A 26158-nucleotide genomic window follows, 5' to 3' on the forward strand; every position below is an offset into this window, starting at 1 on the left:
GAAGGGCTGACGGCTGCTCCTGCACAGAACCTCTGCACTAGGGACCCGCGCTCCCAGTGTCAGGCCAGGCTGCCTGGCAGGCCCTTTCCCTGCTCAGCTGCATCTTGGGACAGTAGGTTCTGGGGCCTGAAGTGTTCTGGAAAATCCCCGACTAAATCCAAACCCACGACGCAGTGGCTCTCTGCTATCCGAGGGTCCTGCACCGGGAACTAGGGCTTCAAAGCCACGGGGGCTCCCCTCTGCCTCTTCCCTCTTGTTCCTAGTCACACTGATAACTAGGTGGGGGCCTGTGCCCAGAGAAGCCTCCACCTGCAGCCTCCTGCTGACACCCGGTCTGACTGGCAGGCGGGGGCTGGCGCTTCTGGCAGAAACAAGGAATCAGAGGAGGCTCCTCCGGGCATGACTCAGGCGGGGAGGGCCTGCACCTGCCGTGGCAGGCCATACCCTCACCCCCATCCCGGACTCCCAGACTCTCCCTGGCCCCTCCCTGGAAGCCAACTCCTTGGAAGGAGGCACAAAGCCAGGTGGGCTTTGGAGGGAAGAATGCGGGGGGAGAACAGGGCTCTGAGCGGGCTAGAGGCAGCAAGAACTTGGGGGTTCAACGTGGGCTTAGAAAGGAGTTGGCTTAGCCTGGGATGGTGAAGAAGTGCCAAGTCCCAGGTGATGGGACTTAGGCAGGGCAGGCAGCGGCCACTCAGGGCCACGGCACTTGTGGGCCGAGAAGAAGTGGACGAGGGCAGCAGGCAGAGGAGGGAGAAACCCAGACCAGCCACGGGCCTGGGCTGTCCTTCCACACGCCCAGGTCAGGTCTCCTGAGAACCCACGTGCCCGGACACCTCTCGAGCCACCACTCGGCTAAGGTGTGTTCCCCACCTGAATCTCTGCTTTGCCTCACTTGGAAGATTGTACGAACGGCCCCTCAAGACTTAGAGGGACCCGAGAAGGGGCATCAAGGTCTCTGCATCTCCCGCCTGTCCCTGGGCCTCCAGTCCCTCGCACCGCATCCCCAGGTCCTTGACCTCAACGCCCTCGCCGGCTAAAAGCCTGCTGCGGCCACCATTTCAGAACCAGAGAGCTCCCAACTCTGCTGCTCCGGCCTCATCCTCACTAGCTGGTCCAAGATGGCCCTGGTAGAGGAGGGGAGTGTACAAATACAGCATAAAGAGTTCACTGTAAATGCCAAGGTCCTCATTTTGATGGCATCACTCAGAGAACACTCTGCCTCCCCCTGCACTGTGTTTTATTTACTGGGCACTTGTCCCCGGGCTGGGGGCTCAGAGCAAGAGCTGGGTCTCAGCATCTCTCTAGTTTCCCAGGCTCTCAGTCTCTAAGCCTTATAGAGTCACCTGAGCTCCTCCTGAAAACACACACCCTGGAACGTCACTTCTAGGGATTCTGATTCAGGTCCAGGAATTACCAGGAAACACATACAACCCAGTGACGTGGAAGTGTTTGGGACCAGTAACTGTTCTTCCACAAAGACGGGTCGTCTTTCTCCAGGCCTTTGTCTGTGCTAGTCCCTCTGTCGAGAATGCCTTTTCCACCAACGGAGGTATGACTTTTTCCTAAGCTCTAAACTATAGCACTACCTCCTCCAAGAAGCCTTTCCTGATTTTTCCCAAATAGAACTTCACTACCTAGGGCCTGAAAAACACACCGAGTCCCATTCAGCTTATTTTATAAACACCAGCGTAGGTATCTTCCACCCCAAATGAGACTGCAGGTGGCTGCGCAGGTGTCTGAACAGGCACCCCGCAACACCCAGCATGCCTGGCAGCTCTTACCCGGAGACGTCATTCTCGATCACCATCTTCTGCAGTCCCGCTGAGATGCTGCTGCTGCCAGAGCCGGGCGTAGAGGCCAAGTCGTTGGTCCCTGCAAGCTGCCCACTGCCTGGGGCACTCAGTGCTGTGTGCACGTCCCTCAGGATTCGAGGCAGAGGCCCCAGTTTGGATACGATGCTCTGCAAAAACACAGCAAGAGGCAGGTGTGACCCACTGGGGCTGCCTGTGAAGGCCAAGTGTGCTGTAGCCACTGTGTTCAAAACCTCTAAGGAGCCAGTCAGAAATGTGGGCCCGCCCTCCCATGCAGGTCAGATCCGGCAGGTCTGGGACGGGGTAGGGAGCCCAGAAATCGCAAATGACGTTTTTACCAGCTCCCCACATATTTCTGGGACAGGGTGCGAGGCCCACAGGGAGAAACGCTAACCTAGTCCAAGACTTTCACCCCAGTCTGTCCTACCTCAGTTCCCCCACAGAGAGGACAGGCCACACGGAATCCCGGACCTTCGCCACCTATACCTCCCCACCTGAGAGGGTTCGGGGATGGCACCCTCCCACGTCGTCTACTCCACAGGGTGGGCTGGGCCTGACCCACTCCGACACCTGAGCCCCAGGGGCAACGGCCCAGGCACCAGGCCGGCACCACCATACAACTGTCAGGCAGACAGTGGCGCCTGGGCTGGCTAAACCTCGCTATCCTTGTTTAGACCTACGGTGCTCAGCGTTCCGGGCTGGGGAGAGGGGACTCTGCCTTCCCCTGGCTTATGCCCCAGCTTCCATCTAGGGCTTTGCGCAAAAAGAAAAGTGTGAAAACTCGTGTAGTCAACAGAGAAGAGACGTGAGCAGCAAACAGCTCGACTTTCAATCCTGCTGCAACTTCTGTAGCTCCTGCCTGGCTGCGCGGGCATGGAAGATGGTGGCAGGGCACAGGCGCTCAGTAAGTGGTGGCCGTAGACTGAATGGTGTTGGCAGCAGTGGAGAGAGAGAGAGGGCCTTGGCGCTCATTACCACTTCTCCCTCCTGGGTCTCTCGGAGCCAAAGGGCAGTGGACATAAAGGAGCAGAAATGACTGCAACGGCACCTGTTGGTAGTGAAAAGCTGGGCCTAATCTGAGCGTCCAGTAAACTAAACGGTGCAGTCACGTGACAGGACAGTCTGTGCCACTAGAAAGGTCACAGTGGTGGTGCGGCACGAACTGTTGTGAAAAGAGGCCGATGACGGAGGAGAAACGCATGCGGCACTGCACGCCAAGTTCTCACTTTGACAAAAAGGGAAAGGACTTTGCCTGTGTGTGTACTTAACATATGCACAGATGTATCTAGAAGACTGCACGCCAGAACGCCCTGAGTGGTCACCCCTAGGGATGGGACAGGAGTAGGAAGGCCTTCCAGTCCTGGTTCAGCAGCAGCTACTTTTGTAAGATGGTCTCTCAGAGCCCTGGAAAGCAGATGTTCTGGAAGTGGATCCTGGCAGGCCCAGCCCTTAATGCCAAGAACATGCTCACTGTGCGAGCTGGGGCTGCTGGGGACAGTGGGACCCAGGCCACAGCGGCTGCAGCAATGTCAGAGATGTCTGGGGAATACCCGTTGCAACTGGTGGCCAAGGGCAATTCTGGAAAGGTTTGCAGCTTCCTGCCTGACACGTGGAGGTGTGGCATCTTCAGTCTTCTTTTTCATATCGGTGGCCTTCAACCCCAGAGCAAGGACATTTTCAGAAAAGCAGCTAAACCTGATCACGCTTCTCGGAGGTAGAGAGCACACCCTCAGCAGTGGACTCCATCCACTCAGTGCCAAGTGTGTGGAGGCACAGCCGAAGCCCCAGTACACAGAGCGGGCTCCCCTGGGCAGGGGCTGCAGCGTGAACATGGAGCTCCCCACCGAGGAAGTGGGCCCTGAGATCCCCAGCGCGTGATGACAGGGCCCGGGCTGGACGCTTGGGCTCCGGCGCCCGGCAGGGCTGCTGATCCGCACCGCACAGGCGAACCCTCTGAGCTCCTGGCTACTCTGGGCGCTGGAGCAGCCTGAAGCAGCTCTGGTGACCTTTGGCCCGCCCTCCGCCCCATCGCGGCCCGGCGCACAGGCACCTGCTCCAGCTGGCTGACGGCCTCCCAGAGCAGCGAGTGCAAGCTGGAGAGCTCGCGGCCCAGGTCGATGTAGCCCTCGAAGCCGGCCGTGTTGGAGATGGTCTCGGGGTTGGAGATCTCCAGCAGGAAGCGCTGCATGTTGGTCCACTCGTGCTCCAGGAACTGGTTCATGAACGACATGTACTCCTCCTTGCTGCCAAACCTGGAGCCGAGCAGATGGGGTGAGTGCCCTGGGCCCCGCCCAGGAGCCCCCCTTCGCCACTTACTCCCCAGCCAGCCAATCCACTCTGGCTCAGGGCCCTCATGGCTAAGGCTAGAGGCCCTTTCTGGGCCTTTTCTCACAGAACCGGAAGGTTCCGTGGCCCTGACTCCCCATTCACTGCCGGTCACAATCTCCTCCTTCCTCTCTTCCCCCAAATGGCAATGGCCTGGTGCGCAGACGACTCTCAATCCACGCCTGGCCAGGTCTCTCTGCTGAACTTTCAGACACATTCCGCCACGGGCACCTCCCCCTTCGTCCTCAGCTCGGCCAGGTCCGCGGTCATCTCTGGCACCCCAAATCTGCACCCTCCTCCGGGGTTCCCTGCCCCAAGGGGAGACGCCACCACCCAGCAGAGAGCTGCACGAAGAGCCCGGCCGTGGCCAGCTCCCCCCGTGCCACCCCCACCACCGGCCAGGCTGCTGACCTTACCACCTTCTAATCACCCCGTGACCTCGCAGCAGGGCCTCCGGCATCGCCACCTCCCGGGTCCAATACTTCCTCCCCTTTGCCTTTAACAGAAGCGACTTTGCTCTCCTCGCCTGCCAGTCCTGCTCCCTCCACCCTCCAGCCCCACTGCTGCCAGGCTGAACTCTGCAGGACTCTCCCCCCTCCCACCTTGCTCCAAGGCCCTGCCTGGCCTTCAGAAGTCCCTGCTTTCCTCTTGGGTCGCATCTCCCTCCTCCCCCAGCCTGGCACTGGATGATTCAGGGACTACACAGTGCCCAGTCCCCCCCGGGCCTGCTCCTCTGCTCCTGTTGCCCTGACACGCAGCTGCGGGAGAACGCCTCCTAGGAGGCCTCCCTCTCTCCTCTCCCAACAAGCGCAGGCCCCTCCTGCGAGGCCGTGTGCCCACGTCCACCCGCTCTCCCCTGCTGTAGGGCTGTCTCCTGGAGGGCGGGCGGGGCCCAGAGGAGGCTCCATCCATACCTCCTGAGAGCGGCCGGATGACCCAGCCCTTCCGTTTCCACCCACTCCCTCTAAGGTGCAGCGAGAACACTGAAGTGCTTCACTAGCAAAGACGTCCTTGGCAGCCTTAGATAAGGACAATCTGAAACAAGCCGGGTGCCCAGCCACGGTGGTCGGCTTCAGGAGACACAGGCCCTTGTCCCTCAAAGGCATATCAGTCACTCATTTCATGGGAGAATCCTTATTATAAAACGTTCATTCAAAGAAGCAGAAGGAAAAAATACCTTGTCTTCTCACCTTTGAAAATTACGGAAACGTACCACAGCGGCACGTACGTTCCGTAGGGGAGCTGGGGCGCGGGAAGGACTGAGCACGGCAGGGACTGGCCGGCCGCGCGGCCCAGCTCCGGGGCAGACCCCCCTGCCGTCGGGGGACATGGCACTCACTTGGCGAAGTTGGCCAGGTTCTGGGTGACCTTGGCGATGAGGGTGAGCGTGCGGGCGGTGCGGTCATCGGGGTACTCCTGCAGCAGGTTGAAGAGGGAGGGCGACATGATGGCCGGGCAGAGGAAGCGCAGGAACAGGGAGGCGCTGATGAGCCGCTCGCTGATGTCCGGCCGGCCGCGGCTGCTGCACTCTTGCCGCCACGAGGCAAACACCTCCTTCAGCTCCCGCGGGAAGACGCTGTGCCGGGACACACGAGGGGGGGCTGGCCGTCAGGCAGGGCGCCAGGACCGGAGGGGGCGGAGCAGGGACCCCGGTCTGGGTCCTACGGAACCGAGTTCCAGCCCTGCTCCACCACGAGGGCTGTGTGAGCCGGCACGGGAGAGCACGGGGCAGGCCGAGGAGCAGGGACGCCCAGGCCGCAGTCAGGTGGCTCTCTCCCCGAGGGGCTGGGTGGGATGGGACACAGGCACGGGGGAGCCGGCGGTGAGGGCCAGCTCCCAGGGGGCTTCAACCCCTCCCCACGCGGCAGGCATCAGGGTCTAGGGGAGAGTGAGGAAAACACAGTAGGAACAGACCACCACTCCTTGGTTCCCATCCCTGCCTTCGGAGACTTACTCCCTTCACTCAAATAACATTATAGAATTAGAGGATTTCAGCAGAGCTCGGGGTGATCAAGAAGATGGGTGGATCCTGACCACAGGGTCAGGACACCGCTCCCCACTTTCTCAGTGGCCTCCCCGGGCGGACCCGGTGGGTGCAGGCGGCGTTCCGGCACCCGGCCGGGGGCTATCTCCTCTGGGCGTCTCCACCCTGCCACAGTGAGGCCCCACCAGGCCAAGCTTTAAGTGGCCTTCCTATCTTTTCCCCCTAGAAGATGGGCGCTCCCCGAAGCCAGAGTACACCTGGCTCTGTCACTGGCTCAGGCCGCTCTGAGCCAGGGCCCGGCCCTCCCTGGGCTTCGGTGTGTTCACTCTCACACTAAGAACACGGCCTGCCCCGCCGAGCGCACAGAGCCATCTTAAGGCTGGGACCCCCCAAGACTTTAAGAGGCTTTGATCAGCTTGGAAAGCTTCTGCCCAACACGCCCAGCACCCAGCCCAGCAGACCCTGGCAGTGAATGTGGCTGAACCAGCAAGGACACGGCTAGAGAGGAAGTGAGGGCAGGTGACCTTCCGTGCTGGCCCCTGAAGTACCTGGCACAGGACTGGGCAGGGGGCAGGCATCGAGTGATAACATCTATCAACAGCCTTGCTCAGAACTGAGAGGTGCCCCCTGGGCCTCTACAAACGCCAGAAAGAGGAAATAGAAAATCACTGTCCATGGATATGTTTCCCTGTGTCCCACACCTGGTCCGCCCTGGGAACAGGGGGGCAGAGCATGAAAACACAGCCTAGCCCAAGGGTGGGAAGTGTGCTCCAGAGCTCAGGCTCTCTGGCTGCCCCTCTTCACCTGGTGCCAGGATTCATTTTCAGCTCAGCCCAGGAGGCCAGGCTGGCCCCAGCTGGGAGCCCTGAGCAGCCCTGGGCCAGAGGGACCTGGGCCGGAGGCGCCCACCCCACTGGCTCTGGCCGTTCCCTCTGCCGCGATCCAAGGCTGCCGCGCACCTAGCGGGCCCGCCTCTGCCTGTGCTTTGGGAGCAGCAAAACATTGCCGCGCCCTCCTGTATGCCCAGGCCCGAGCTGGTGAACGTGCCTGCCCCCCGGGTGCTCACGGTGCGCGCAGGAAGTGGACTTGGACACAGGCACGGGCAGGCACTCTGATGGGAGCGGGGCTGTGAGCGAGGGTGCCCAGGAGAGGGGAGCCGACCAGATGCGGTGACCTGAAGGAAGGCTGCGGAGGGGAGCCAGATACAGGCGAGGCCGGGAAAGAACATGATCACAGAGAGGAGGAAGGTGTGGCTGGGGGTGGGGGGGTGGGAATGGGGTCAGGAGAGCAACCTGGATGGGGACGGGATGCAGGTCCTGAGCTGCAGCAGTGACCGAGGAGGAAACCTTGGCAGCTCCTCCAGCGTGAAAATAAACCCACTGCTCGGGGCTGGCGGCACGGTCCCCTGGACAGTGACGAGGCTGTACCCGGCCGGGTCAGCCGCCACCAGACATACGTGCCTGGGACGCTAGCCTTGCGGCTAGGCCAGCACTCCTCAGGGGCCCCGGGACTGGTCCTGGCCCTGACCGCGGTCCTGTGTGAGCGGCCGGCTCAGCACACCTCTGCTCCTTTCCGGGGCTGCCAGGAGCCCGCAGACCTCTGTCCCAGTTAAAGCCCAATCCGCCTCCTTTGTCCTCTACAGCCCCAGCAGGAGGCCCACCCAGTGTCCAGGCACCCACACAGGCCCCTGCTGGGCCTGATCACAAGCCTGTGAAGTGAGCACCAGCTCCTACAGACAGGTGAGGAGTCCCAGGTGAAGCCATCCACCCACCCCAGGTGGGTGCCCGAGCAGGGCCCTGTCAGTCTGGCTCCCTGGGCAGCCCCAGCACCTACAACAGCACCAGCTGGTGCCCGCTGTTAAGCACGTGCGATGGACTGCCAGGTCCAAATCCTCACCACTGCACAAACCACGTCCTGCGTATATGCTCTGGAACACTGCTTACGTCTGAGAGCCCAGAAGGGACCACGACGGGGGCCTGGCAGCCCAGCGAGACTCAGCGGGGTCAGGCAGAGGGTGGCTTCCAATCCCAGAGCCCCACTCTGAAGCCGTGTGAGGTGCGGGCGTGTCCCCTCTCCTCTCCTTATTAGACCTCAGCTCCCCCATTGGTGAGTCAGGGCTGATGGAGGAGAGCCCCTCACAGAGCTGTCCGGAGGGAACAAAGCCCAGCACCCTGTGGGCATCTGCACAGGACACAGAAGGACAGGGGAAACGCAGGGGTGGGGGGCCCTGGGCAGCTGAGGCCGAGAAGGGCGCGGAGGCAGCACTGACCAGTAGGAGTTGATGATCTTGCAGAAGGCCAGCTCGCAGCACATCTTGAGGTTGCCCTGGTGCTCGGGGAGGTCAGCGGCCGAGCACTTGCTCGGGTCCACTTCACAGTTCTCATCCGACTCATACAGCGCTTTGATGAACTCCCCTGCGGCCAGAGGGCAGGAGGGGGCAGTGAGGACCTGGCGAACCTGCCCCGCCTCTGCCCTCTGCCCCCTGCCGGCCCGCACCCCCTACCTAGTGCGTCCTGCAGGTACTTCTGGCCCACCAGCTTGAGGTACTCCTCGATGGCCTTGGTGGCCAGCGTGTTCTCGCGGAAGATGAGGTGTTCGTTGTCTCCACAGCGGTCCACCTCCGACATCATGAGGTCTGTCAGGAAGTCCTGTGGAGCCAGGTGAGGAGAGTGGACCTGAGCAGACTTGACAGGTAGAACGCTAGGGTTCCAGACCCGCTCCCTGGCCAGGAGCCCCTGCTCCTCGAGGCTGCTCCATTGCCAAGCTACTGGTACCCACCGGTGGGGGCTGCCTGGGAGTGAGGGCAGGGCAGCCTGGTGAGGGGAGACGTCTAGCCGTGGCGACAGCGGAGCTGGGTACCGGATCAGGGACGCAAGAGCATGCTGCATGGAGCCATGGGCCCCCGAATCACAGCCAGACCCACAGGACTCAAAGCCCTGCTCAGCCCTGCCCAGGTCTGGCGGGGTGACGGGAGCAGAACTCCCCCCGCCCAGTGCCATCAGTGTCGAAGAGGACAGGTGGGTTCCTCTCTCCCCCTGGTACAAGCAGCGGCCACTGTCCACCCATTGCTCTGGTGGGGTCTCCCACACCAGACACGGGCTCGTTCTGTGCAGCCTCACAGGCGAGGGTGAGAGAGGGGCAGAGGCAGTCCAGCTGCCCCGGGAGGCAGGGAGCCAGCGCTCAGATGGAGAGAGCACCGACCTCGGCTTGGGTGGGAAGGCGGCCCGAGCCTCTCAGTCCCAGGGGCAGCTTCACGGACAGACCCCAGGAGGGAGCCTGAGCCCACGCCTTCCCTCCTGACTGCAGGGAGGCTGCACCATGAACCTGCTGCATCATCCAGGTGGAAACTCCTCCCTGGAGCCTGTGCCTCCTCACGCCCACGGCCAGCCTTGTGACTTGGGGGATGGCGGGGGGGGGGGGCAGGACAGGCAGGAGGCAGGATGTCGGAGACCCGGAGGAGGGTGACAGTGGGGCCAGGGGCCGCCCTGCACAGAGGCTGCAGCGGCCAGTGTGCGCCAGGGCTTCTGGAGCTCTGGAAACTCCTCACCCCGATGGGCACAACTCTGGGCCCCTCTGAAATCACAAGTGGCCCTTGAAATACAGAACCGAACCCCGGGCCCCGGAGACCTGGCTGGCTGGCCAACGGAGAGACGGCAGGGGCTGCGGGGAAGCGGCAGTGAGCCTCTCCGGGGACCACACAGCCTGAGGACCCCTCCCCGACCACAGGTGACCTCTAGGGCCCCCTCTCTCAACACACGCAGCAGAGGTAAGTACTGCGTGTACTGCTCTGCTCACGGCCACGGGCTTCCTGAACTCCTAGGGCAAGTGCGAGCCCCAGGTGGGGAAGAGGAGGGGCTCTGCTTAGAGCCAGGACCCAGCAAGGGGGAAGAGGCACAGAGCAGGAAAGTGACTTGTCCAAGGCCACACAGCTACCTGGGCCACATTTGGCCCGAGTCTCTTGTTGCCAGGCCCTGCTCCTCCCCTTGCGCTGAGGGGAGAGGGGAACGGCAAGGAGCAGAACGCGCCAGATGCCCCCTCACACAGCCCTCCCCGGGACCGCAGGGCCCTCGTCACGTGCTCTGCAGAGGCATCGCAACCCATCAGCTCCCAAGTGGTCAGAGTTCAGACGAACGTCACCCCAGCAGTCCGAGTTCCTTCCTATCCTTCCACCTACTGTTCTCCCCACCTAAGGGCCCACTGGGGGGCTGGAGCCCTGGCTTCCACCTCCTTCCACATGAGCACCCTGATTCTCCTGTCTCAGCTGTGAGTCTGAGAGCAAAGGTCCCTTCAGATCGGAGTCAGACTCCCAGGCCAGCCTGGCCCTCGGGGGCCACTTACTGAACGAACAGACACAGAGACAGAGAGGATGCTGCTCCAGCCCCTGCTGCCTCCCTGGAGCTCCCCCTGGAGGCAGGGCTTCCATTCACTTAGTTTCTAGCCCCCTTCCCACTGCTCACGAAGAAATTAAGAGACGGTCCCACATGCAGCCTCGCCCAGGCAGGTCGGAGGCTGGGGGGCAGGGGGAAGGTGGTCCAACAACGCAGAGGAACCAAGTGCCAGCCCCCACGGGGCCCGTGCCGGGAAAGCGCCCCTCCCTGGTCCTGCGGTGGTCCCACACCATGAGCCCAACAGGCAGGGGCTCTGAAGGGCCCGAAGGAGGCCAGGGCCTTCCGGGAACAGATAGAGGATAAGGGCCCCGATGGAGCACATGCCCTGGGCTCTGCCTGCAGACCTGAGGCCCAGCCCCGCCCGTGTCTTCCCCAAGCCCAGGCTTGACTAGGGCAGTCCCTCACCCCCACCACAGGCCACAAACCACACCATGTCCAGAGTGCAGAGGCCCAGTTCGCGGGGCCAGCACGCAAGGCCTCTGCAGTGTGGATGGACCTCACGTCCAGCCCTTCTCCACTGCACCCAAGGGAGGGGGCAGGGTGGAGAGGGGGAGGTGTGCCCTCGAGGCCCAGAGAACCACACTCTACTGCGATGGGCAGGTAGGCATGTGGAATCTTCCAGAAGGAGCCTACCCGTCTCCAAAGCCAGGTGCGTGGGGCTGAGGTGTGGCCTGGCAGGGAGAGGCCGGTGAAAGGTGGCGAGAAGAGCGGGGCCCCTCCAGCCCTGAGGTAGGGCCTGCTGGAGGGCTTTAGACGAGCTCTGCTCCTGGGGACTCTGGAGCTGGGGATGGCTGTAGCCGTGGCGGGCTGCCCGTCAAACAGACGGCTGCAACAGTGACTGTGTGTCCCACGTGTGTGAACTGGGGGTGAGGGGGGAGTCTGGGGCTCGGACGGCGGCCTGCACCCTGGCCGTCACCTGTTGGGATGTGTCCCAAACTCAACACCTCACTGGACGTGTGCGTCTGGGTCGCTGGGACCCGTGTGCCGGCAGAGGTGGGCCTCGTGGCCTGCTCGCCTCGAGCCTCAGGGAGGGGCCAGCCCTCTGGGGCAGTGGGAGAAGTCCCTAAACCCACTTCCTCACTGCAAGGTGTGTTCCGGTCCACGGACTCCATACCCACCTCTGTGATCAGCTCCAACCACGGCGGAGGAGCACAAAGTCCCCACCCTCCACGATGCATCTCTTGGGTTTAGGGAACTCACCTGGCTGTGACCATGCCTCCACCAGAGCTGAAATCCATGACGTGGACATGGGGACTGGAAGGTAATCCAGCACACGTCGCCCAGCCTCCCACGGGGCCACCTGAGGTGGGGTCCCGCCCGAGGCCCACACACCTACCTTCACCTTGCCCGTGCTCTGCAGAATGTGCACCAGGGCCGATGCCATCTCCTCCTTGGTCTTGGCGCTGAGGATGGGCTCGAGGGCGGCGCAGAGCCCCAGGTAGTGGTTGGTGATGTGCTCGGCAAACTCCTTGTACATCTCCATGGGCAGGATGGTGATGGTCTGGTAGCGCGCCTTGATGCGGATCATGGGCCCGGGGCCCTTGCCGCTCTTGGGGTTGGGCGTCACCACCGGGTACCACTTCTCCACGAACTGCCGCCCGGCCACGGAGGCGGCGGGCAGGCTCACCAGGCCCAGGTAGCTGTTGCGCTCCTTCTTCTTCTTCTTGTCTGTCTCGCGGTACAGGTGGACGGTGACGGTGCGCAGGGGCGGCAGGTTGTGGAACTCGAAGTGCTCGCCCCAAAAGACGTTGTCAGTCTTGAGCTTGCCCGTGGTGCGCGCGTACAGCACGTCGTCCAGGCACAGCTCGCACAGGTACTTCTTCTTGGCTGGCAGGTCCTTGGCCTCGATCACCCACAGCTTCAGGATGTGCTCCACGCGCCGGCTGTTGTCCTGCACACACACACACACACGGGGGCCGCGGTGACCGGGGGCCCGGCCGCCTGCCCGGCGCCCAGCCCGTAGCGGGGAAGAGCTCTTGGAACCGGGAGGGACCGGGCCCTGAGCGAGGGACAGCTCTGGAGTCTGACGGCTGCGGGGCTATGGGGCTGGATCTCTGCTCTGCCTCGCCCTAGCTCACTGACCGAGGGCAAGTGACCATCTAAGCCTCAACTCCCTTTTTTTTTTAATTCCCTTGGGAATTAAAACCGAGTACACAGCAAGTAAGAGGCTAGCACAATGCCTGGCACACGGCAGCCGTTTATTGGCTCCCCTGTACTTTGCCGGTCTGCAAAGTCACTTAGAGGTAAGACCATCACTCAGGCCCTTCCTTAGTCATGTCATGGCGACCAGGACTCAGCCCAGGCCAAGCTGGCCAGGGAGGCAGACACAGAAGCAAGTGATTACAGTCGGGGCCCCAGGAACCTGCTGGGAGAAGCCTGGGGGCAGTAAGAGCATAGGAGGGCACCAGCCTGGGCCAGCGGCGCTCGCCTGGAGGAGGGAACAGAAAGCTAAGCTGGACTCAAAGGGATGAGCAGGATTCAGCCAGGGGCGAGAGGATCAGGAGTTCCAGGCAGATGGACACCAGCACCCAAAACCCCAATGCTCAGTTCTCTGGCCCAGCCTCCTCAGTGTGCAGCTCCGCAGGCTGAGGCCCCCCGCACGAGTCAGCCTCTTTCAGAGCCCAGAACTACGGCCCGCTCGGGCCCTGCCTGCACGCAGGCTGCCTGCACCCCCCAAGCCCAGGCCACACCACAGACCCCTCCGTCTGCTCCCTCACGTCGGCGTCTGTGCTCTGCTCCGAGTCTAGCCTCCACCCCCCATGCTCTGGGGACAGGGGACACAGGCCCACCTTGTTGGGCTGCACCGCTCGCCGCAGGTTCTCCATCCACTTATCCCGCTCGGCCGCTGACCGGCAGGAGAAGCACTTGCTTCCCGACGACGTGGTCACCTGTGGGGGACGGGCAGGACAGCGTCACAGGGGAGGGGAAGGCAGCAAGGCGGCGTGATGGAGGACCTCCAGGACTTGGGGGGGTTTCGGCTGCCAGATCTGACCGCACCCCAGCCTCAGGCAGGAGGCAGAACGACGACCCCCCCATATTGCACATTTGCGGGTGGTGCACCGAGACCTGTGGTCCCAGAGCAAGAGAGTGACAGGAGGGTGGCCCAGCCCCGTGCCAGCTGATGCCTGGTCCTGGCTGCTCACCCCTGCCTCAGTGCCCTCTGACCACAGGAAAGCATCTTTCTGAGTCCAACCTCGTTCTCCTGGAGATGGTGGGAGGCAGAACACAGGCCCCCACGCGAGTCAGAGGGCAAAGCTTCACCCGAGCCTCCCTCTATCAGTGGAGCCACTGGCACCTAGGAGACGACCACGGGTTGGCACGCGGGTCACCTTGGTCCTCAGCTGATACCTGCTGATGACGCTTCTCTTGCCAAGTGACAGTGACAGCAATGGCGGTCACAGAAGGCTAACCTATTTGGGGCCAGACTAGAGAACTGAGAACTGGGCTGTCTGGGTGTGCCAGGCCCTGGGGTCCTGCCTGGAACCCTTACCCTCCCCTCCCTGTCTGACTTGCTCATCTCCTTGGTCTCCTCCAGGCAAGCAAGCCCAGCCCAAGCCATTCCTACCCTGTTCCCGCTGTCCCCAGCACGCCGAGGTCTCTACCGGGGAACCAGACTCCTTATCTAGCCAGTCACAGGCCTGCAGAAGCCACAGCACCCCCTGCTGTGGACGAGTGGGCAGGCACCATCTTCAGCCCGCCCCAGGCAGAGAAGTCGGAGGCCAGCAGGAGCCCGGCTGGGCCAGGAGTCCTGAACCAGAAACGGCACCCAGTGGGCACAGGGCTAGGGCAGGTGCCAGGCACCACCCCACTCTTCCCCTGGAGCTGGGGGTGCCGGGAGGTTGCCCTATTAGTCCCAGGGTCATGCCTCTGTCAGAAAGCTCTCCTAATTATGCAAGGCTGTTGGGGGTGGGAAGCTTCCCAGAAACAGAGGTGGGAGGAGAACACGAATAATTAGAGAAGCAATTAGGAACTCCCAGCAACACCTGCGACATTAGTTACCCTGGTTCTGGCTTGGCCTCAGGCTTGTAGGTTGACCTTTGACATCGTCTTGCCCTCTCTGGGCCTCAGATTCCCCATCTACGGGGAAGCACTGGACAGGTGGTCCCCAGTAACAGCCCTGCCAGGTCGGGTGGCTGACCCTCTGCTCTCAAACCTTGGGTCACAGAACGCCGGGGCAGGAAAGATTCTGGCTTCCATGACGCAGAGGCAGGAACAGGGCCAGAAAAGGGGACACTCCCCACTGCCCTACAATGCACTGGAGTGGTTTTGCAGGAGGGGTGAGCAGGCCTCGAGATGGCTCTGGGGCTTGAGCCATTCCACATATGCCTTCTTGAACTCCTTTCCACCCACTTGGACCTCTTGCACTCCCCAGCGTGGGGGACAGTGCTGGTCCGTCTCCAAGGAGGCCACAGAGCAGGCATGAAGCCCCCATCTCCCAGCTCCACTTGGTCTCTTAGGAGGCAAAAGCTATCTATGACAGATTCTGGCCGCTGTCCCAAAGAGCCTGGCCCCTGCGGAGGCAACGGAGCACTCTAGGAGGGCATCTGGAGGAGACCTGGCCTCGCCGGAAGAGGACACCGGTACCCACCCCGCCCCTGCGGCAGGACCCACCTCGAAGCAGTAGTCCTGGCCCAGGATGCTGCTGTGCACTGGCTTGATGACCACCTCCTCCTCCATGCTGAGGTCCAGCGCCTCCACCGCGCTGCTGGGGCTGAGCAGGGACTCGTGCGAGCGAGACTCCTTCAGCCTCGGCATCAGATGGGACCTGGGGGGAGGGCGGCAGGGTGCGTCAGGTCAGGCCTGCCCTGTCCCCTCCCTTCCCTTCTCCTCCAGGAAGCCTGCCCAGAACCCCCCAGCTGGAGGCAATCACTCCCCTCAACTCCCATGGTCCTTTCTGTTGCAAGGCAGAGTTGGGGGGAGGGGACATCATGGTGCTGGAGTCACAGAGACCAGCCAGTCTCTTTGCCCCAAGGCAGGACTCTGGGCAAGGGGCTCAGCCCCTAAGTAAGCGGGGGTGGGGGGTGTGGGGGAGGTGGGGGGCGCCGCGGGGCGGGTGTGCACGGGGAGATAAGGATGAGGCCACCACTCAGGAGTTGAAAGCACAGGGTGCAGGGTAGGGCCGGACCTGGCTTCTCAGCAGCCCGAGACCCACAGAGAAGAGCAGACCCGACCCAGGCAGCCTTCTGGGGGTCTGGCGCCTTCCCCATCCCATCCCCTCTCCTCCCCTCTGCTCCAGTCCCCATCCAAGACAGAAGCAGTTGCCCTGTTCCAACATTTGTCCAGGACATCACTGCCGACAGAACCCTTTCTCACACACCATCCCACTCCGCCCACTGGCCCCAGGCAATGCAGGAGCGCCAGGAACTCTGCTGCTCCTTTCTTACAGGCAACGACCGACCGACCGTGAAGGGATGCAGCCATCTCTGCACGGTGCCCAAGAGCTGAGACTCAGACAGGGTCTGCAGGCTGGGGTTCGGGGGTCAGGCCAGGGTCAGTGGGTCCAGCACAGGCACAAAGAGCACAGGTAGTTCACTGCACCTGATGCCCAAATGGAGCCTGGACCAGGACTGGCTCTGAGAGACCTGGCCTTGGACCTGGGCTCACTGCTCACCTACTACGTGGCCCTAGACAAGTCACTTCCCCTCTCTGAGCCTCAGTTTCCTCGGCACTTCATGTGGAAAGCACCTTAGATGGCATCTGCTCCGGTGCTTGGTAGAGTCCACCTCAGAAAGGCAAATGTCCCTTTCCAGAGTCAACAGGACACACAGCAGTGCCCCACTGGGGCCCCCTCCCACAGCCGGGGCACCGGAAAAGCCAGAGGACCAGCCAGGCTTGCAAAGACCACCCCGGGACAGAGGCTGGGCAGGCCTCGCCCCTACTCATGTCCACAGTCCAAACCCTGGCCTTAGCTCACCCAGACCTCCTTCCCCCAACACCCTCTGTCTTTCAGCTCCTAGCCTCCGGGTCCAAGGCTCAGGACATCATCTCTCCCTGTCTCGCCAAACAAAGACCCTCTCTCAGGTCAGTGAGGCCTGGCAGGACCACCACAGACCTCCCTGTAGGGCACATACACCCCATAACCCACTTCCATAACCACCTGTGGTAAGAGAGCCTGAGGTCCACCACGTGTGGATTCAGGAATCCAGAGATGAGCTGAAGAGACCCTGCCCAGAGGGCTTCACAGGCTGACAGAGGCCATGCTCTAGCCCCTATACTTCTCCATGGCAAGAGCCCTCCCTGACACGCTGTCCTGTGCTAGGCACTGCGTGGGAGTCAGGGCTGGAACTGGGACCCCAGCTCTTGGGGACCTCACAGCCCAACCCAAGAGACCCAGTCGGGCTCCCCCAGCTGCTCCCCCATGCCCAGCATGAAGCTGGCGCAGAGCAGGGCTCAGGTCCCTGGAGCAGGGTCAATGCCCTCAGGCAGGACTCCCGAAAGCTCCCAGGAGAGTGGACCAGAGGGAAGCTGTGAGGCAGGCTAAAGTCAGGTTAGAGCCCAGCCAAACCTCCCCAGGACGCACTCGAGGCCAGAGGCCACTGGCATGCACAGCGCTGGCTCCCCTGCTCCTCCAGAACCCTCTCTGGGAGACCGCACTGCACACACGCACTGCTGCTGCCACGCCAGGTGCTGACAGGCTTCTCCCCGTGACAAACCCTCCACGTCCTGCTCACACGGCCCACCTCCGTCCCATCATGGCACTGACCAACGTGGTGGCTGGGTCTGCCATCCGCTCTCTTGGGATTCCACCCTGGGCCTCCCCCCGCACCTCAGTGCAAGGGACGCCCGGCCTCAGTTGCCGGGGAAAATCACCCACCTCGGAAGGGCTGAGACCCAGAGCCCCCAGGCCCGCTGTCCAGGGCTGAAAACCCAGCCCACCGATCAAGATCAGGCTGCTTTCTGGCCCAGTCCGGAAAGCCCTGCCAGGTAAGATCCTGGGAGCTGGGGCGGGTGGAGAGGGCACCCAGGAAGTAGTCTACGTAGGGAGGAGCTGGTAGGCTGCGGCACCGCCTCCTGCCTGGGGCACCTGAACGAGCCGGTTGGGGAGAGGAAAGAGAGGCACACACTCAGCAGACTGGGCCTGCCCAGGGAGACCCAGGGGGGCCTTCGTTCCACAGCCCAGGAGCCCAGCAGGCCCAGGCCAGACCCCAAAGCAGCCAGACCCTGGAACCTGTGGCTGCAGAACCCTCCTCTTCCTTCCCCACCATCCTGCCCCGCAAGCAGGCCCCAACTGGCCCAGGCCTCACTGGGAAGGTTCCTGACAGAATGGAGGACTATGGGAAGCTCATGGCTAAAGCATTCATTCTGGCTGCAGCTGGGCAGCCCCGACCCCCGCCACCTCCCCAGGGATTCTCTAAGTGGGAGGACCTGAAGCGGGGGCCGCACCCACCCCTGTAGCCCAAGCTCACTGCGGGGGGCGGGGGGGTCCAGGGAGGCCCAGTGGCTACTCCTAGATCTCCCAGGTGCTTCTGGGAGTGGAGTTGAGGGCCCGGCTCTGACCACTGCCCTATGATGGGGCAGGGCCAGTGGGCCTGTGCGCTCTGACTCCCATACAGACGCGTATCCTTCTCGCTCAGCCTGGAGTCCACCTGCTCCCCACAAGGCTCGTGGGGGAGAGAAAGGGGCACCTATTCATCAGGCCCTGACATGCAGCTCTGAGCCCAGAGGGGAGCTGATCTGCTGTGACCCTGCAGGGTGGGACCTCCTGGCAGAGAGGAGTGCTCCTGTGGCAGTGACTGACAAGATAGATGATGGGCTCAGGGAGGGCAAATGGTCACTTGGTCAGTGGACTCAGCAGACCCACCTCACAGCCTAAGATCCACCTCTTCCAGGAAGCCAGACGGCCCTGTCCCAGGCCCACAGCACAGCAGCCCCTAAAACTCCACCACAGGGACTCCTGCCCCATCAATCACCCACGGCAGGCCTCGAGCCAGCCCTCCTCTGCTCCAGCCAGCACTGTTGGGCACTTCCTTTCTCACCTCCAGCTCCTGCCTTCCCAGGCTGGGCCGGAAGCGCATCCTGGGAGGGATCATGCTCCAGGAGGGCAGCGAGCAGGTACGGTGTCCCTACCCAGGAAGCTTGGTGGGCACCCACCTCCACTTGGCCAGGGCACCCAGCTGGTCACTTTCAACTGCACACAACTCTGCCAGGAACACTCATCGACCCATTTCACAGAAAGGTAAGATGGGCTCAGGGAGCAGCAGTCCCTGCATCCGCCCGAGGCCCCCTGCTGGAAGCAGGACACAGGTTGGTCTGGGAGCCCCGCCCATGGCTGCCCTCTGTGGTGTGGAGGTCTGTGGTCCGACACCATCGTATGCAGGGCCTCTGCTGCCCCGAGGCTGGGGTGGGAGAGAAGCTGGCCCAACACACCCACTGTGTGGCCTCCCCCAGTGCTCAGCTCAGTCTGTGATGGTACCCCCCGGGGACCTCCTGTGGTATCTGGGGACCAGAGCCTCAGTCTTCGGTGAGATGGCACCAAGGAAGACAAAATCCGTCGCAGGGGGCCTCTGCTCGTGCAGGTTACCCCCACAGCCCAGGTCTGAGTTACTCCTCACAACAACCCTGCCAGGGACACCACACTGGGTCAGAGAGGCCACAGAACCAGGTCTCACGGCAGTGCTGTGGGCTCCACGCGCCTGGCCCTCCTTACCTGGGCCAGGCTCGCCCTGGGCTGTGCCCGCAGGAAACAGCACACACAGCACTTGGCTGAATCCTCACAAGGCTGACAGGAGGATGCCCACCAGCCCCCGGCGAGGCCTGCTGCAGAGAAGACAGGTGACCTGCCCAGGGTCTCAGCTTCCTCCTGAAGTCACCCCTGTTTGCGCCCCAACCCCCCCAGGGGCCCTTTCCTTATCTGAAAGAGAAAGAAGGACTCTGTCTCAAATGGAAATAAATGGTAACACGCACACACTGAAGTGCTGGAGGGCGGGTCTGCAGGGAGAGGCATCCCCCCAGGCGCTGGAGTCGTGAAGAGGGGGTTTCCCATCAAGACCACATGGGCTCAGTTGCAGCCCTGCTAGCCGGGATGCATCTGCCTGTTCCATCTCACCCTGGGCTCCTCTCCTTCAGGGGTCATGATTCCCTCAGGCGGGCCTCCAGGCACACGCAGTCCCCTCCACCTAGAAATCCCCTTGTCCTATCCAACCTTCAATACCCAGCATCAGAGCCTCTTCTTCCAGGAAGCCTTCCCAGACTCCCAGGGCAGCGAGCTACCTCAAACCCTAATGTCCATTAGGCTGTGCTGGGAAGGCCTGTCACAGAGCTGTCTCCTTACCAGGGAGGGGGCTCCTCATGGGGAGGGCTGGGTCTGGATCAGCGCTAAGATTCGGAGCCCCAGAGTTCCTGGATCAAAGCCCCAACACCGCAGGAGCTGAGGTCAGCTAAGCCTGGGGGAGGGGGAGGAGGTCAGCTGGGATGAGGACAATCCTCCCTGATCCCTCAGACGCTGTTAGTGGGGGAAGGCACAAACTGACCCAAGCGCCGGTCTTCGGGGCGGCTGCCTGCTCATGGACAGTTCCCAAGAGCAGCACCCTGGTGCTTGCCCAGAATCTCCAAGAAACACCCCTGCTCTTGATTTGTCCAGGTGTGGGGCGCTCCCTCCATCTCTCCCAAGGTCAGGGGCTCATCCAACCCCCTGTGGCTGCACCCTCCACCACAGCTGCATCCTCCCGAGACTGTCCCAGACCCAGCTGATGCTCTAGACCTTCAACAGCCCCCCAGTCCCTAGAGGCCCCATGTCCCCTGCAGTCCCCCCTTCCTGACCTGGACCAGCTGTTCAGGAGGCCTTTACCTGCGTCCTCCATGCCATGGAATCCTCACACTTCCTGGGAAGGGGGGTGGTGCCGCGATGCTCAGGTCACAGACAGGAGAGCCAAGGCCACAGGGGAGGGAGGCCTGCCCTGACCTCCTCTGCCTCTGAGAGGCCTCAGAGGTCAGGGCCTGGCGGGCAGTGGACGAGGGGGGCAGTGCCCTCCCACCAGATGGGCCCCTCTGCCCAACATGGTGCCACTGCTGCCCTCAGCGCTCCCCTCACAGCCTACTGAGAGCATCAAGTCACAGTGCTTCACCCTGGGGTTGAGCCCTCCCCGAAACTCTACCCCTGCCGCACCACACCCTGGCAAATGACCTAGACTCTCCTCGCTAGCGGGTCCCGGGCCAGCAGGAACTCCCTCCCTCTGGGGGGACCTCTGTCCAGGCTGCTTCCTGAACCCGTCCCACCCTTCCCTCCACTCCCTGCCCGACGACAGCCTTTTTCTCAGCGTTCAAAGCCCAGTCCCGATGCAGCCACATCACACTGTCCCTGGTCTCTCCAGACAGACAAGTGCTCACACCCGGGCCGGGTGGCTGAGCCCCACTCCACACCACTTTCCCACCTGTCTCCTTACCCATTTCTCATGAGAACCTATCAGGACTGAGCTACCGCGCCTCAGAAAGGCCAGGTGTCGTGCCCAAGATCGCACGGGCAGCAAGTGGCCCAGGGGCACTGGAACCCCATTCAGCAGACTCCAAGCCTAACGCTGTCCGCCCCAGCCTCGCCTTCCCACCTCCCCACAGGCGGCCACGCAGGGCCACAGCCAGCTGACCTGCCTGCCGTGACCCGCTCACTCCAGGTCGGGTGGAAGAGCCGCGGGGCGGGCTGGGGTCGCGCAGCCGTGCCCAGGGCCCGGGAGCCCGGGAGATGTGGGCACGCCACAGGCACGGGCGGAGCCGCTGTTGGAGCTACAGCCAGGCACCAACAGCAGCCCACTGTGAGGGCGGGGAGCAGGAACAACGGGGCATTGTCCTGGCTCCTGGACCACAGCCTTATCTGATAGCCTTCCAGCCAACCCACGAGCTGTTTTTCAACTCCGTCCTTTTCTCTCTTAAAAGGTTAGTGACACAGAACTTTAGCAAATTCCCTATTATTTCAAGGAGGGAGGAGACCCGAAAATAAAACTTGTGATAATTTAAAAGCCCTAGATGACACAGGGGAGGATGTTCCCAGCTACGGGTGGGGTGAGTTGAGAGTGGGATTGGATAGCCTGAAAAGTAAGAGGCTCAGAATCTCCTTCCAAACCTCAAGGGGCAGAGGAGCTGCCATGCCTGCCCCCAGAGGGCGGGGCTGGGACCAGGAGAGGCCAATTCCAGCTCAGTCACACTGTCCCCAGACGGGCCAGCCTGGTTTGCGTTTAGAGGAGCGGGCCCTCTGTCTCTGGAGGCCTGCAAGCAGGAGCTGGGGGATGTCTCTCTTAGACATGTCGAAGGGGCGCTGCCCGCGCTGCTTGGGGGCTGCTGGCGTACCAGGCAGGCAGGCAGGCGGCGGAGTAAGCCCCGGGGATAAACACGCAGCCCACACACCTGCCGATGGGAACGGGAAGGAGGGCAGCAGGCCCTAGCGCCAAGGGTGCCCGGCTGTAGGAGCAAATCTAGTCTCCGTTCCCTATAACACACACAACCGTGAGTACTTTTAACTCGTGCCACTCTCCAGGACTCAGTTTCCCCATCTCTAAGCGGGGAGAACTGACATGCCTTCCTCCCAGGGCTGCTGTGAGCGTCAACTGAGACAAGGCAAGGAGGTGCTCGTGGGAGCTGGGGTCAACGCCAGCGACCACACCGGTCACTCGCGCCAGCCCCCACCCTCTTCTGTCTGCTCTAGTCACTGCCTCACGCCAGACACCCCGTAGGAGCACGGGCACAGCTGTGAACAGGGCCGATTAAGGACTGCACACCGGTATCAAGACTGACGTTTCCAGGGGAGATGACATTCCTGATGTTTGGGGTAACGAGACAGGGATTTTGCAGGTCATTCTCTGTTCCTTTCCCCTGACCACTCAAATCTCTTGCCTTCCCCAGGCCTCAGTTTCCCCCATCTGCAAACAAACTACATCTAGCCAAATGCTCTGGGATGCCTCCCAAAAAAACCCCCCACCAAAGCAAAAACGCAATAAAAGCCCCTAATTTCTGGAAGTGAAAGGAAGAAAGAGGGTGTCTGTGGGTGGGCAGGAGACCCTGCTGAGGGGCCACTTTAGCCCTTCGGCCTGTGACCCCGAGACCTGGCCTCTCACCTGCACGCCTGTGTGGTCTCAGCCACTGCCCACAGCCACAACCAGGCCTGGACGGGGCAGAAATCCTGGACAAGGTTGGTCTCCACGGAGGAGGTGCCCACTTGAGGGCTGGCAGAACCCGTGGACTCTGGAGTCAGGTCAGAACATGCCACCCATGTTTCCACCTGTCACAGCCAGGCAGGTCCAGGGAGCTGTGCGCACAGCGGAAGAAGCCGGGTCCCGGGGCACAGTCAGGGGGAGGGCGCCGACCTCCTGAGAACCAAGCAGCATGACACAAACAAGGCAGAAAGCCCCCCCACCGCCCCCCACACACCCAGAACATCCAGCAGAGCCATCTCTTCCCCAGGCCCGGCCTTGCCCTGCTGGCCTGGGAACTGGCTGCTGAGGCCAGCGCTCACTCCTGGCCCCGCTGGGGTCCCAGGGGAGGGGAGAAGAATGCAGCTGCCTGGTGGCCCCCAGGACTCTGGGGAGACAGAGCCTGTCCTTAAAAGGCAGGGAGGTTGGCCGCCCTGCCTGGGAAGGTTTCCTGGGATGACAGGGCCTAGAGGCCTGGTCCCTCTCGGCCCAGGGCTCTCTCAGTCCAAGGCAAAGGGGCAGATCCCAGCAGTGACTAGAACCAGTGTGACCCCACCCGCACACTCACACTGAGCCCTGGGCTGGGAGGTGCCCGGTCTCCTGCCTCACCCTATCCCTGGGAGCCTGTGCCTTCCCGACAGCACAGGGCTGAGTTGGAAAAGGAGAGTCCAACACGCCGGCAACCAAGACAGGAGGATAGGTTGGCTCCTCACGTGCCACGGCTACAGTGCAGCCCGAGGCCTGGCTCCAGGGGTGCCCCGTATACGCTGAAGGATCGACACTGTGGCAGCTGCTGCTTTCTCACCTGCTGAGCTACTTCAGAGACTGTGACCGAACCCCCAACATGTCAATTCCCCATTAACATAAGGGACCATATACTAACCACCACTATTCCTCCTCCCAGCCACCCAGAATCCCGTCAGCGAAAGCTCCTTGCTGCCTGTTGCTGAGCCGGGGAGAGGCCAGGGTCATGAGGGGTGCTGCTTCTGGCCACTGAGCTGGAGACGCGCCCCTCGGCATCCTGACCGTCCCCCATCCCACCCTTTCCAGTATAATTCTGCAGCCTAAAGGGAGTTTTCAAAGAACATTCAGGAACACATTTACCTCCCCACATCCCTACATTTTTTGGTGGGGGGGAGAGGGGAAGGCAAGGGGCACACAGAGAGAGAAGAAACAAAAAACTTTCCATCTATTCCCCCAAGTTATCCTGCAGCCTGAATAATTTCTGGTTTTTAATCAATAGCTGTCAGACTTGTCAAATTACTTTGGGGACCACAAAGCAGTTTTTAAACATTCATAAACCTCAGCAGAGGAGCAAAGTGCCCTGAATCTTAAAAGAAGAGAATCTGAGCAACATCCATTGACTAGGATGAGATTTGGGCAAATCGAAAGTGAGTTGAGGGCCCAGTGCTCCTGCTGCTGCTGAACGGGGACAGCTCTCCGTCCCTTCCTGGTCCCCAGGAGAAACTGCCGAGCCCAGCCTGGCCACTCAGGAAGATTAAGGAGAATGACACCCCAAACCCTAAGGTCCCCTCAGCTCCAAGTAAAGCACCCCCAGGCAGGAGCACAGCAGCAGCCCCATCTGGCCCACGGCTGATCCCTCAGCTCCTCCACTAGGAAGACTCTGGAGAACGGTCAAGGCCCCGGCCGTACCATCCCTTCCCTGCCAGCTCAGTCTTTGCCGGTCTCCTCCTCACATGTGTGAACACGGCCCGTGCGTCCCCTTGGTCCCACAGATCACACCGCCGAGTGTGGGACTAGTTTCTGACTCGTTCCCCCACCGCCACCCAGGACCATAAATACCAACAGCTGCCTCAGGCCCTGGGGACCCATGACCCAAGTGCGGAAAGATGATGAAATGAAAACAAAGAACGAACTGAAAACCAAGGCTTCCCTTCCCCAAGGAAGCAACTTCCCTCTTGCTTATCTAATTCCTCCCAGCTCTCCACCTCCAGGAAGCCCTCCTAGGCTCAGCAGACCCCTCCAAAGAATGTCACCTTCTCCCCTCTTACCCCTCCACCCCAGACCCAGGTGCTGTGCCAGGTGGTCTTCCGGTGCTGTGCAAGTCGTTCATGTTAGGGTGACAAGGCGATCTGGGGACTGCCCTTCCCCCATCCCTGGGCATTAAGCTTCCTACCTCAACCAAGGACCAGCCACGTGTCAACACAGCCCCAGCCCCTGGCACCATGCTGGTTGACGAGTGGTCTAATGTGGTGAGGCTCCTTCCTTAAAAACAAACACACGGGGCTTCCCTGGTGGCGCAGTGGTTGAGAATCCGCCTGCCGATGCAGGGGTCACGGGTTCGTGCCCTGGTTCGGGAAGATCCCACATGCCGCGGAGCAACTAAGCCCGTGAGCCATGGCCGCTAGGCCTGCGCGTCCGGAGCCTGTGCTCCGCAACGGGAGAGGCCACAGAAGTGAGAGGCCCGCATACCACCAAAAAAAAAAAAAAAAAAAAAAAAAAACACGTAAACATAAGGTTCTGTGACTTTAGTCAAATTAAATAACCTGCACGTCTCAGTTTCCTTATCTGTAAAATGGGGAGGACATCACCTTTGGTGCTACAGGTGGACCCTGAGACGCAGGGAGCCCTGCCTTACCCCGGGCATTCTGCCCCTTCCCACCTTGCAGCACTTCTTCTTTAAGTAGGCGCCTCCAAGTCCCCATTTAAGGAGAGATGGGCACCCTAGGTTCTAGCAGCAATGCCCATCTCCTGTCCCGCCAGCACTTAGGACAGGGGGGCTCTGTGGCCTCTGGGAGACGAGGCAAAGACACGAAGGCGAAGGGGCATGGGCCAAGGGAGCACAGACCGCGGGTTGGCCTCTCCTGCACCTCAGTTTTCTCATCTGACAAGTGGGCTGCGCTGCCCTCCTCCCAGAGCCTGATGGAGGTCTGATATGCGAACACCCTCCCACGCCTGGTTTGAGCTAATCCAGCGGCCCAGTATATAGTTACTGAGTGCCTCCAGCATGCCGGCGCTAAGCCTGGGGACCTTGGGACCCCAGCTCCCCATCCCCCCCAAGCCTGGTGTCTGGGAGTCCCAGCAGGGCATCAGAGCTCTGCTTACCAGACTCACAGGAGACAGCCAGGAGTGCTCAACAGCAGTAAAAAAGCAGGAGGTGGGGGTTGGGGGGGCGGCGCTGCCAATAAGCCACAGGCTCCCAGGCCACCAGCAGAGGCAAAAAAGCATGTCAAAAGCAGGGCGTGGCTGCCGTGTTCTTCCTGCTCCTAGTGACCGTGCATCCATCTAAGCCATCCGTGGCTCCCCAGCTCCCACCTCACCCACGACAGCCCACACACCTGGCAAGTGCACCAGGCAGGCCCTGGCTCCGCGTTTAGTGGCTCAGCCGCCCAACTACAGTTAAGGAAACACGCTCTGAAGCCGTGAGGGGCTTCCCAAGGCCAGAGAGTGTGCCCGACTCCAAGAGCCCACCCTCTTCCCCCCCCACCCCCTCCCCCGCTGACTCTAGGATAAGCTAGCCCTGCCTGTCATTTGCCACTGGCCCACAGGATTCCAACCAGCAATGCCTTA

General features: G+C 61.7%; 1 protein-coding gene across 13 annotated transcripts in view; it reads right to left on the bottom strand.

Annotated features, from left to right (window-relative positions):
- DAB2IP (DAB2 interacting protein) overlaps positions 1–26158 on the bottom strand; it is a 127443-nt gene that overhangs the window by 12925 nt on the left and 88360 nt on the right. For 10 of the 13 annotated variants that reach the window (XM_067040818.1, XM_067040817.1, XM_067040823.1 and 7 more), the window contains 8 exons: positions 15123–15276; positions 13301–13399; positions 11848–12402; positions 8627–8771; positions 8393–8537; positions 5479–5715; positions 3865–4066; positions 1785–1963 (listed from right to left, as the gene is read on the bottom strand). In XM_067040818.1, coding sequence (XP_066896919.1) covers positions 1785–1963; positions 3865–4066; positions 5479–5715; positions 8393–8537; positions 8627–8771; positions 11848–12402; positions 13301–13399; positions 15123–15276 — 1716 coding nt within the window. Of the gene's footprint in view, positions 1–1784; positions 1964–3864; positions 4067–5478; positions 5716–8392; positions 8538–8626; positions 8772–11847; positions 12403–13300; positions 13400–15122; positions 15277–21091; positions 21172–26158 lie in introns of those variants that run through there. The other 3 variants (XM_067040822.1, XM_067040825.1, XM_067040827.1) reach the window with 2 other exon arrangements.

The sequence above is a fragment of the Kogia breviceps genome, chromosome 8 (assembly GCF_026419965.1).
Source record: "Kogia breviceps isolate mKogBre1 chromosome 8, mKogBre1 haplotype 1, whole genome shotgun sequence".
NCBI lineage: Eukaryota > Metazoa > Chordata > Mammalia > Artiodactyla > Physeteridae > Kogia > Kogia breviceps.